The sequence below is a fragment of the Seriola aureovittata genome, chromosome 18, assembly GCF_021018895.1.
Source record: "Seriola aureovittata isolate HTS-2021-v1 ecotype China chromosome 18, ASM2101889v1, whole genome shotgun sequence".
Lineage (NCBI taxonomy): Eukaryota > Metazoa > Chordata > Actinopteri > Carangiformes > Carangidae > Seriola > Seriola aureovittata.
In genome coordinates, this window is record NC_079381.1 from 23,665,001 (window position 1) to 23,677,500 (window position 12,500).

The 12,500-nt window shown below is 42.3% G+C and overlaps 1 protein-coding gene across 3 annotated transcripts in view; it reads right to left on the bottom strand.

Moving 5' to 3' along the window:
* The window catches only part of LOC130186389 (myocyte-specific enhancer factor 2C-like), a 32,585-nt gene that overhangs the window by 14,303 nt on the left and 5,782 nt on the right, over nucleotides 1-12,500 (bottom strand). For all 3 annotated transcript variants that reach the window (XM_056403498.1, XM_056403496.1, XM_056403497.1), the window contains 2 exons: nucleotides 5,386-5,564; nucleotides 3,743-3,946 (listed from right to left, as the gene is read on the bottom strand). In XM_056403498.1, the coding sequence (XP_056259473.1) occupies nucleotides 3,743-3,946; nucleotides 5,386-5,439 (258 nt within the window). In that variant the 5' untranslated portion in view covers nucleotides 5,440-5,564. The remainder of the gene's footprint in view (nucleotides 1-3,742; nucleotides 3,947-5,385; nucleotides 5,565-12,500) is intronic.

The following is a 12,500-nucleotide window of genomic DNA, read 5'->3' on the forward strand; positions in this document are numbered from 1 at the left end:
GGTGATTTATAAGTAAAGCTAATTAAAGCTAAGCTCGTGAGTTATTAAGATTCAACATGTTATTTAATGAACTTTACAGGTGTTTTAAACACTAGACAGGGCCAGGCTAGCTGTTTCCCCCTGCTCCCAGTCTTTATGCTAAGCTAAGCTAACCACACTGTGACTCCAGTCTCATAACAAACACAGACATGAGAGTGATGTCTGTCTTTTCTGAATTAAAGCTGTATTTCCCTTTAAATGATGAACTATTCCTTTAAAAATCTAAACCGTCACCAGCTCCAACACGCTGAGCCCGTTCCAGCGCCACTCTGGCTCGGTGAGCGTGACCTTGGCGCAGCCGCCGCGGCACCACGGCGTGCCGTGTACTGTTGCCTCAACATGAGAGGTTACACATGTCTCTCAAAGACCTGTGTCCCTCTCATCATCCAGTCAGAGACTCGGCACAGAGCGCTGGCCAAGAATCAAATGTTATCAGCAAACACACACACACACACACACACACACACACACACACACACACACACACACAGCGAGGTGCAGACCAAGCCTGAGCTTTAATACAAATTCATTAAATATAAGTAATAATAAAGGAAACACAAGACGACATTACAACTGTTTGTTTCCTTAATCCTTTCCTCAGCTGTTTTCATGTAAGCTAAGTGTAAAACTCTCGTGGGTAAATGGACGATGAGTTAAGTTTGTTTTGTTTTTTTTTACAGTTTCCAATGTCAATAATGAACTTTCATTTTCAAATTATTACAATATACAAAACACAATGTCTAAATTTAACCAGTCATTTTCATTCTTCAGTACAAAACAGCAGTTTTCTTCCAACCTAATCTTTCTAATTTATCTCCACAGCAACCAAACACTAAACAAAACTCGCACCAGTGTCCATTAGCATACAGCCATGCTAACCGCTATGCTACAGTGCTAACATATAGCTACGTCCATCTACACCAGCTTCTCTACAGCAGGTTTTAGCTCCCAGTGGGAAGGTGCACGTGTCAGTGGAACATCAGTGACGTGCTCGTGGTATGTGCACACGCACGTGCACGTTGAACACCAGCGACACGCCATACCACCAGTCAAAGTGACTTATCACAAAGAATTTTTAACACCGTCACATACGGATGGTGTTGTACAGTCTCATCTGCCAGAGACATGGTGTTTATAACTGACACACAGCTGTGGCATGGAAGTCAAACAGCAGCAACTGTGACATCATAACTATATTGATAATTGATTGATTGATTCAGTTTTCAAATGTGAGTATCTGATGCTTTTCTTTGACATATATGATGATCACTGAACTTAATCTACTGTTGTTTGGACAAAACACGTGAAGAAGATAGATATGATGTTTTCTGACATTAGATATAAACAACAATTAATATTTGTTGTTGTTATTTAGACTCGAAAATCATTTACAATGATGTCGAGTGGATAAAAATACTAGTTAAAAAAAAAACATCAATTAAAACAAATTAATTAAAATTAATAAATAATCTAATGACAAGAATCAATCAAAACAGATATTAAAATGTCAGAGATTAAGAATCTAAAATGACCAAGAGAAACAACAATTTAATTTTTAGTGTTTTGTAGTGAGTTCCAGGCCAATCAGTTCTAATCAGTTCATTGATAAAATCATAGCCACATAAATCAATAATGACAATAACTGGTTAGTTACCACCTCAAAACTAAAGTGGCGTATCATCAGCCACTTTCCAATCCTTCCTGTTTTATTTTGAAACCTCTGCAGAGATTTAATATTAATATTTAAGAGCAGAAACAATGTCAGGGTGCGAGACAGGAAGGATGGAGGTTTGGTGGATGGACATAAAAGTGTTCGGGGAAACCAAAAGCACCGTAACACCAAACTGTCTCTCCTCAGTTTGACTCTTTATGACTCTGAACAAAAACAACAAAAACACCAGGAGGAGATGAAAAGGAAGAGAATAATCCAAACCCTCAGGAAAAGGAAGCCGGAGGGCAGCGAGGGAGGAAATGTTGTACAGAGGATAAAGTGGACGCAAGGTACAGCGAGCAGCAGTAAATAAACCCGGGGAAACGGCGCAGAGATGAAGAGGCCGCCTGGACAGATTATAGTAACGAGCTAAACAGGATTGTGGTGGATTACAGGGGATTACAGAGAGGGTAAACCCGGGTGTGTGACGGGGCAGGCCAAGAGACCATGTGGTGGGCCGCGTGGAGGGAAACGCTCAGGTACATACACACATACAGGATGTACATGTGAACACAATGAGCACACACACACACTCACACACACGAGCTCACAGCAGCAGCAACACCCCTCCTGCCCGAGCTCATGCCAACAAACATGGGATGGCTTGTTCTTTTATTTTGAAGGTGGAGAGAGTCGACACTGATGTTGTTGTACCTGCTCTAAAAAGTCCAATTTAATATTTCCTAACAATAAAATCTGTTCCACAAAACACTTTTACTTAAAGTCTGAGTTAATGTTTCTTTAAAATAAAAACCTTTGCACTAAACACCTTAACTCTTCTCCTTAAGGTTTCCTTAAAATTTTCACTTAAGTATTTAAGGTTTTCTCCTGATCTCAGTCTTATACTTAAGGAACCACTTAACCAAACTAAGAAAGGATGAACGTCCCAACAAGAGTTTTCTGTGATCGGAAGAACCTGATGGACACGATCAATGAGAGGAATTGATTTTGCTCTATAGATTTGATCTTCAGCCGGGTTTATGATTTGATCCAATCACTCCACTTTCCTCAGCAGTTATTGATGCTCTGTGGTTTGAGGCTACGGGATCTTTCCGGTCAATTATTGGTGAAGTATGTCATGTACATCGATCAGCCGTCGTCTCCATGGAAACTGTAGAATTTTACCGCTGTAAAATCTCTGTCATTGCCGCAAATGCTTTAACGTTTTTCCTTAACAAAGGAAACCTTTTAAGTTATTCTGAGCAACAACCTTAAGTAACTCCCTCAGCTGAGGAGATATTCAACCGTCGTAAGTAAAAACTTAAGGTATTTTATGAAACTGGCTCCTGAGCTGCAGCTCTAATAAACTGGACGCAGTAGCAACGAAGCACAACATCCATTCAAGCCACAACTGAGGAGGAAAGGGTTAACAGCCCTCACTGCTCTTATCAAATGATGAAAAATATCTCGAGACCGTGTATCAATAATAAGGATTTTCACCTTTTTCTTTTTACACTTCACATTATTTCTGACAGAATGAATCAAGGAATAAAAACCTCCGCTCAGCGACTCCTTCCTGCTCTTTGACATTTCACAGCTTAAGTTCGACCTTGGTGACACGGTGTGCTTAGTGAAGTGTGTGTTCACAGTTAGTGTTAATATGTGTGTGTGTGTGTGTGTTTGGCAGAAGCATACACTTGCTATTGTGTTCTCCTAACACTATTACATAAGTCGAAGCTGAACAAGGTTCAATCTAATACAAACTGTGTTGCCCTGTGCTGGTGCAATGCTGTACAGTGCCGTCTGTCACACACACACATATACACACACACACACACCTGCACACACACATGGTCTACAGTTGAAGCTGCAGATCTGAATCCAACAGCTGTGACACTAATTGTACAATCCCTTCAATCTTTTCCAGCCACGAAAACAAACAGTGAATATTCACATTTAAGAAGCTTTAAACAGCTAATCAATTATCACTGACCTCTCCTGTCAATCAGCTTATTAACAATATGTGTGTGTGTGTGTGTGTGTGTCACTTACGTCCACGATGTCGGAGTTGGTCCTGCTCTCGTGGGGCTCGTTGTACTCGGTGTATTTGAGCAGAACTTTGTCCATGTCGGTGCTGGCGTACTGGAACAACTTGTTGGTGCTGTTGAAGATGATGAGGGCGATCTCACAGTCGCACAGCACGCTCAGCTCGTACGCCTTCTTCATCAGACCAAACTTACGCTTGGTGAAAGTCACCTGGAGAAAAGAAGAGAAACGTTAAGAATATGTGGCTGTAGTCTTAGCGCTCATTTTGGAGCATTATTGGTGATTGATTAGTTTCAAGAACCAGTGACACTATAGATTTTATCCCACTGACTGTGTTTGGTGGTAATTAACAAACGTTAGCACGCTAACACATAAACTAAGATGGTGACCAAGGAAACATTATAGCTAGCTAGCTGTTAGCATTGTCATATGAGCATGTTAATATGCTAATGCTAGCACGGCTGATGCTCAGCTCAAGTGCAGCCGCACAGAGCTGCTAGCGTCGCTGTAGCAAGTGCTAACTAGCAGTAATCTTAAACGTGGGAAAAAAAAGAATTAAGGCAAAAATAAATAAATAAATGAAACAATTACTAAATAATATGAAGTTCAGACTGTTAATCTGCATTTAAAGTCACATTAAAAAACACGTTCTGGTTCCATTTTAACTCTCAGAACATTTTAATTGAGTTTATCTCTTTCTGTCTTCATTTTACATTTATATACTGTAGGTGTGTAATTATACCAACAGATCGCAGTAAGTTCTCAATGTCCTGCATGTTTTCATTTAAAATCATAATGTCATCATGTCATAACTCTTATTATAAATCTAAGAAAGCATCTGTATCTGAAGATGTAGCTGCACTTTGACAGATTTTATAACCTGGATAACTCAGTTTTCCACATTAGATCATAATCAGGGATATGAAAAGAAAATCTAAAGTGTAATAAACTGCAGAACAAACTATCTTAAGTTTAATAAACACACTGGTTCTGTATGTTCCTTTGAAGATATCGTCACGCTCCTCCTCTTTCTGGTTTACACACACACACACACACACACACAGAAGCAGTGGTTTAAGGAAAGTGGCGGGGTCAGTGCTGCCCTGCTACGAGGGTCAGGAAGCATATGTGCCTGCATTTCCTGTCATAACAGGAAGTGAGGAACCGCTCCCCCAGACAGGACTTTTTCTGTGCATGTGTGTGTGGTGTGTTTGTGTGTGTGTGTGTGTGTGTGTGTGTGCACTTGTGTGTGACACTTGTACACATACAAAAGTCCCATTGACAATATGCTGTTTTGACTCAGGTGTCATGTTTCTTGTCAGATACAGACACACATACAACCCCCTCCCACAGTCAGACAGTGTGTGATGATCATATGACATGATATCACCAGTTTGAGGAACTATAGTGCGTCTGTGTGTGTGTGTGTGTGTGTGTGTGTGTGTGTTTATGGCCTTTTTTCAGATGTGGAGGATGTAACATTTCTAGATTCATCTCTCTGTGGCTCTTTGACATTCATTTGTGAAATGTTTATTCTCACAGCACATTTACAGAAAGAGTCAAGTGCTCATGATGCATCTTTAGCTCCTGGTGCCTGAGAGGAAACGTTCATTCACTGGTGCATGTCTGAAAGTTGTCTGTGTGCTTACATGTCTGTTTCGTTCGTCCATGATCCGCGCTATCTGAATCTTTTTTCTCCCCATCTTGGTTATTTTCTCTGTTGCTTTTCCTCTTTTTCACAAACGTCTTCTTCTACTTTGGCTCCTTGGTTTTGACTTTCAGGTCCTCAAGGTTTTTCACGTTTCAATCCCAAACTGCTGGCTGGCTCCTAACAAAGTAAAAACACAGCAACACAACATTATCATTAGGGTGAAAAAAAAAGAGCCACGCATGCCCACAAACGGAAGACAGGAAGAGGATAAACCAGTTTAAAGATTCTGTCATACAAAGACACGAAATGACAAAAGACTCCAAAACAAAACCCCAGATAGAAACATGTATGAACACAGCATCTAATTACCAGAAATGGGATTGCGTGTGGGTACCATGGCATGCTGTGTTGCAGAGTTTAAGCAGCGTGCACGCACAGACAGGCAACATATTGTCTGTTTGCATACCCGTCCATTCACTGCCGCTGTATCCCCCCGACACACCCATAACCCCAGCTTCCTCAGGGGGTTACTGTACGCCGAGGAGGAAGTGAAACAGCCCGGCATGTCAGCATGCAAATAATAAAGAGTGATGAGTTTTTCTGTGTCGTTTGCTACGTAAAAAAACATCTGGAGGTTTATAAAAACCACATTTGAAGACAGGAACTGCTCTTCAGAAAACTTCCTCTCTGGGTGGAAGCATCATGAACATAATAGGATGAGATTCACTTCGATAATGAAACTGTATTCGTATGTAGCACATTTCAAACGAAATGATGCAACACAAGATGAAAACAATCATTCAGACAAAAGATAAGAACACATCAAACTCAGATCAAATAAATAGTAAATAAAAATGAGTAAGTAACCAGTGACAATGCTAACATGCTGCTTTAATGGGTCACTGTGTAAGAATTGGCCAACTGTCGAATTCATCCTCCACACAACCGGGGGGGGGGGGGGGGGGGCTTATTTCCAGAGAACTGGGGTGTCCACCCCCATCGTAAGAAACAAAGAAATGCGCTCAAATCCCGGTGGACTGTCAAAAATCTGTCATCAAATCTTGTACCTCTTGAGGTACAAAGCGATATTACGAGACGGTGTGGGACAAGGCTAGCTGGTTAGCATGCTAGCATCAGTAGATACTCTCCACATTCTGTTAAGCGGTGCAGGTGGTGACTGACGGGGCTTACTGTAGCTGTATGTACTCGCTGCTACAAACCCACACAAACACGTGTATGCTTGACTCAGCTGCTGCTGATACCGGCTCTTCTACAGATTTGCCATTGATGCTTCCCGTACAAGCCGGACCTCAGTCTGTTTGACAAAAACTGCCAAAGAACACTAAGCTAAAGGTTGAATTCTGCCTCTCTGGGCTGCAAGTCACTCAGACATGTTTCTTTACACCCGGCGACAGTGTAAACAAAACATTAAAAATGCATAAAACAAACATGAAAGAAGAGTTTTTGTTGCACTGTAATAGGTTGCGATTATGACAAGATGAGCAATGAGATCAACAGTCCTGAAGAGGAACTTATTTTCCTACAGGAGTGGGAAAATATTTGTGTGAAGACAGAGCCACACAGGACTATCAGTGCATGCAGTGTGTGTGTGTGTGCATGTGTGTGTGTGTGTGTGTGTGTGTGTGTGTGTGCCATGTGACCCGTGTCTTGCTCCTGAAGTGGAGCTTAAGAGTTCGGGTCACAGAGTTAACTGGATGTTCACACACGCTGAGACAGACGCACTCAAACACAAACACACACGACAGGTTTTCTTGGCAGCTTTCCGCCGTCGTCACAGGAGGGTGAAGGGAGAGAAAAGGACTCACTCAGCTCTCAGGAGGCGGCAGCCCTCAGGCACACGGGATGACACGGAGAACGAGATGTTGGGTTTCGTAAGGACGTAAGAGGATGACGAAGGTGTGCTCTCAGAACAGAAGTGACAGAGATTCTCCCTTTATGTGAATAAAGCTCTTCAGAGTCGCTCTTTTGCTTCATCTCCCTCATCCCTCACTCACTATCACTATTTAAAGTGTTAAGACAACAGGGTGGTGTTTCTTGATGGATCAGAGTCTGAGGTGACTCTTGGCCCAAAAATATTCAGTTTGCTCTGATTTAAAATAAGGATTAACGGCAGATTCTCACATTTGAGAAGCTGGAAACATCAAACTTAAAGCTCCTCCAGTGTAAAGGTCTGTGTCCATGTGTAGTGTGATTATAGATCAGCTCTAGCTTCTATATTAATACTGTGAAAGTATCAAAGCCTCAGTCCACAGAGAAATGCACACAGCCTGTATTCAGAAACTGAGCCTTAAAACCAGCCGTCAGGACTTCTGGAACTTTGTGATGTCACAACAAAGCAGTCACCAAGCCCCGCCCACCTGGACCCACCATCCAAACCTTGCAGGATTTGGTTTCCAAAAACTGTTAAAACACAGAATAACTTTAAGAAGCCAGTAACAACCGGTTTGTCGTTTGACAGACAGTTGTTCTGGTTCCAGCTCTTCAAATGTCAAAACTTGCTGCTTTTCTCAGTTTTTACATTGTAAATTAAAGTAAAGTACATTTTTTACAGACTTCTGATAATCTGCCCTGTGGATCTTCTCCATTACTCTCCCATCCTCGTCTTTGACAGCAGGTATGTCTGAATATGAACCGACGGCCTCTTGACACCGGGGGATAATTGATGTGTTTTGCCACAACAAACCACTTTGATTAAACGTTAAGAGTGATGTGATGCAGCGAGCAGCGACACGCCAGCCGGAGAGTGTTACATGAATATCTGGAGCCTGAGTCACGCTGCCTGCGTCGAGCTTCAGGAAAACAGCACACGGATCAACGTGGTTTAAATTTAGAGCGCCGCTCGCAGACGAGCACACTCAGCATGTTGCAGTGAAGGGGAATTTTAGGCCAAACGGAGACGGTGAGATGTGGAGGGAAGATTGCGTTAGACTTTCAAAATCAGCATGCGAGGAGCGCGTGTGTGTGTTTGTGTGTGTGTGTGTGTTTAACTGTAGATGCGATTTAACACACAGTTTGATCTTTTCCACAATGACAGCAAACCTCCACCCAACTCACCCCCCCCCTCCCTCCCCTCACACCCACACCCACACACACGATCCTCCCTGCTATTAATAGACTCAGTGTAAAACAGAAGGACTCCAAAAATAAAGGAATGAACTTTTTACCCCAAACAACAATACGACTGGTTTCTGGTTCACAGACAGAGAGAGCGACTGTTGAGAGAGAGAGAGAGATGGAAATCAGCCATCTCACGCAGTCCTCAGCTGCTCCCTCCCTCTCTCCCTTCCACTACGCCAATTATTTTCCAACACGCTGAAGCTCAGAGAGAGAGAGAGAGAGAGAGAGAGAGAGAGAGAGAGAGACAGAGAGAGAGAGAGAGAGAGAGAGAGAGAGACAGAGAGAGAGAGAGACAGAGAGAGAGAGAGAGACAGAGAGAGAGAGAGACAGAGAGATTGACTGTGTGAATGTGTCTGTCAGAGGTGGAGGACGTACTCAGATCCTTCACTTTAAGCACATGTGCCAGTACAACACTGTTAAAACACAATAATCGACCCAGAAGTAAAAGTCCTGCATCCAATACACAAGGATATGAAGTTCAAGTATCAAAAGTAAAAGTACTCACTACAGACATTAGTATTACTCATGCATCAATATTCAAGCAGCATTTAACTCCTGGAGCCTTTAAAACTCTGCTGAAACTGATGGAGAATAAAGCCGTAATTTTGAGACTATAATCACAATATTACAAGAATAAAGTTGTAAAAAATATAGCAGATTTCAGGTAAAAACACTCAGAGAAACCAAATCCTGCAAGGTTTGGATGGTGGGTCCAGGTGGGCGGGGCTTGGTGACTGCTTTGTTGTGACATCACAAAGTTCCAGAAGTCCTGACGGCTGGTTTTAAGGCTCAGTTTCTGAATACAGGCTGTGTGCATTTCTCTGTGGACTGAGGCTTTGATACTTTCACAGTATTAATATAGAAGCTAGAGCTGATCTATAATCACACTACACATGGACACAGACCTTTACACTGGAGGAGCTTTAAACTCATATTATATATATGGTTGAGTATTTTAATTCTTTGTTTTGTATGTAAAATCTTAATTTGTAAAGCAACTAACTGCAGCTGCTGAGTAAATGCACTGTTAGCGCCACTGTTAGCCTCTATGCTGAGTCCAGCCAGCAGGGACAAACAGCTAATCGGTGACATGTGGCAGTGGTATTCCTTGGCAGGACACTCTGCATGTCTCTGTGTCGGAGCGCCGGGGAAGGTGTGGGGGTTGGAGGGGGGGGGTCAGGCTCTCCTGACAGACAGGAGGTGGATGGACAGCTGTGAATGGCCACCATGTGATTCACTCCATCACTGCCTCCTACTGTACCGGGGACTTTCAGGAAGCCCGCTCTTTAATCTTTTTTAGATCTACCTGGAACTGGACTCGACATCGATTTCGAAACAAGAAACGCTGAGGCGGCAGAACCCGACTATTTCTAACTGAACGTAGCTAATGAATGATTTACGGCTATAAAAAGGCCAGCGAGGCATTAAGGCTGCTAAATTAACAATGGATCAAATGACGACGTGTAACGTGAGAGGCGTCGGTCTTAAAGATGAACCCGCGGAGAATTATCAACCATTATTGTTTTGGATCGGTGTCAACAGGTTCTGATAAAATCCTCACTGTCCACAACCTGCAGACGGACTCAGTCAGAGAGCAGCTGCTGAACACAGAGCAGCATTTAGCAGCTAAAGAGCCAGATATTTCCCTCAGGAACCGGTGGAGACCAAACATGGAGCTAAAAGAGAGAGAGGGGGAACGCTGGACACTGTCCAAACACATTCATCAACATTATAAGCTGATAATACGTCAGCGCTGTGTCTAAAGCTCCTTGCGCCGTGTCCAGGTGATTCACAAATGACAAAAATCAATGTTCGTAATTTACTTTGACGGAATGAAAATAGCAAAACTCAACTGCAACAACAACGTTTATCCCCAAAGAACGGTTAGGGCGCATATCACATGGGCTATATATGGCCTGAGCAACGAGCCCCCGGTTTCCTGTCTGTCTCGAGGACGCAATCGAATAAAGGCGTGAAGTCGCCAAAAAATAACTTAAAACAACGCCAAGACTCAGAATCTGTATCCAACTAAATCATACGATTCCCAAAGATTCCCAACCTGAACTGTCGGAGTCAAAGATCAAAATTAATTAAACTGTACATATTCCTTATCAAAAACTGATGCCTACATTACCCACAATGCAACCTGACCACCTCAGTTGGGTGGGAGACTGGGTTACAGTGTTATTCTAGTGGGTGCTAATGTATCCTGGAGCCGGTGGCGTGTAGCGGAGATGACGGAGCCTCTGTCACTTCAGGACACTATGAAAATCAGTTTGCCAGCAAGTGAAAACATCTAGTTTTAAGGTTTATTTATTTATTCATCACGGTGAATATTCCTGAATAAATGTGAGCTAATTCCAGTAACAATGAGCAGCAGCAAGTGGGAGAAACCTGCAGCGACTTGAAACTCGCTGACAGAAAACTAATCCATCAAAGTCGCACGTTTTCATCAAGAATTACCTTGTGGTTTGTAATGATGAAGCCGGTTAAATGGATGATTTTGAAAACTCTGCCTGAGGTGCATTCAGAGACAAGCCCAAAGTTTCAGGATTAATTTACACTTTTCTTTAACACAAGACGTTTGTTATGTGAATTTAATTCTTTTTAGCCCACGAATGCAAAACTTTTTGACTGTCAAATCTTAGATGTTGTGGATCCAGGGTTTGACAGCGATGAGTCCCTGAACACACCATTTCCATAAAGGTCCCGCTCGCCTCAGCATTACCAAGCAAAAGTAACCCTAACCCTAACTAACTGATGTAGGGCTTTATCAGTTATTTCATTGATTCATTTTTTTGGTTGATAAAATGTAAAAAACAAAATTTATATTAATAATTAAGTGTTTATTTTGAACAAGCAACAGTCCAAAAAAAAGAAAATGTTTGATGTTTTTGCTCAAAAAGTGACATAAACATGTCGGTTTAACAGTTTCAGCTCTACTGTGTATAATAATAATAATAATAATAATAATAATAATAATAATAATATAATAAGAAGGAGTTGTATTTACATCATGTTCAGTGCATTAAAGCCTTGCCGACCTTTTTTCTGACCTTCCTCACAGACTGTGTGAGGTCAATGAACTCTGGAAGTATTAGCGAAAGATACCGGAAGCAGATAAACTGATTTATTCATCACTGGGCTTGATACAGATAATCCTACTGATGAAGCTTCGTCCTTTTCATGGCTACGGCTCTCTATGTCTGTGTGACCACATGACGGTCACTGAAACCCTCAGTGATATACAGGAAACACCAGATCTCTGGCTGCTGGCAGGTACTGGATTTACAGCTCGGCTCTGTCTGAGCCCCTCTGACTGGAGGCTACAGCGCTTTGAGAGCTGCCTTTACTGCTGCGGAGAGGAGCGTGAAGTGTGTTAAATGGAGAACAGTCGGACCGGCAGTCGAGTTGGAGGCTGCGTTTGTGGCGGTAAACATCGGCATTTACAGATTACACGCCTGTAAACACAGAATTCCCCCTGGGTGAAAAAATGAAGTGAACATGAACAGTTGGATAAAGGCTAATAGATGATTTCCAAACACGCGTGTGTTATCAGAGCCGCACTGAGTTAACAAATGTTTGGATGTTTGATACGAGGCAGAAAAACGTGATGACAGATTTTCAAAGCGTCTCATCAACTTTAAAAAAACAAATAGAGGCTAAATTACTGGTCAAAGTCGCTTTAAAAGGTCTGAGATGCAGACGCAGGTAACCTGATCTAATGCATGTGGTTTGGTGAGGGACACCCCTCTATAAACAGTGAATGAGTCAGTCTGTGGCACAAACACCACATGCTCAGCATAAGTGACTGATATCACAGTGACAGTGTCTTCAAACAAACGCCTGATGCATCTGTCTGGGTCTCCAGAGTTCAGAGATACACAGACGTTCAGACAGTGATGCATTCGCTCTTTCAGACCTTTTTCTCTTGTATTATTTCAGTTTAGAGCCGAAACAATAAGCGGATTAATC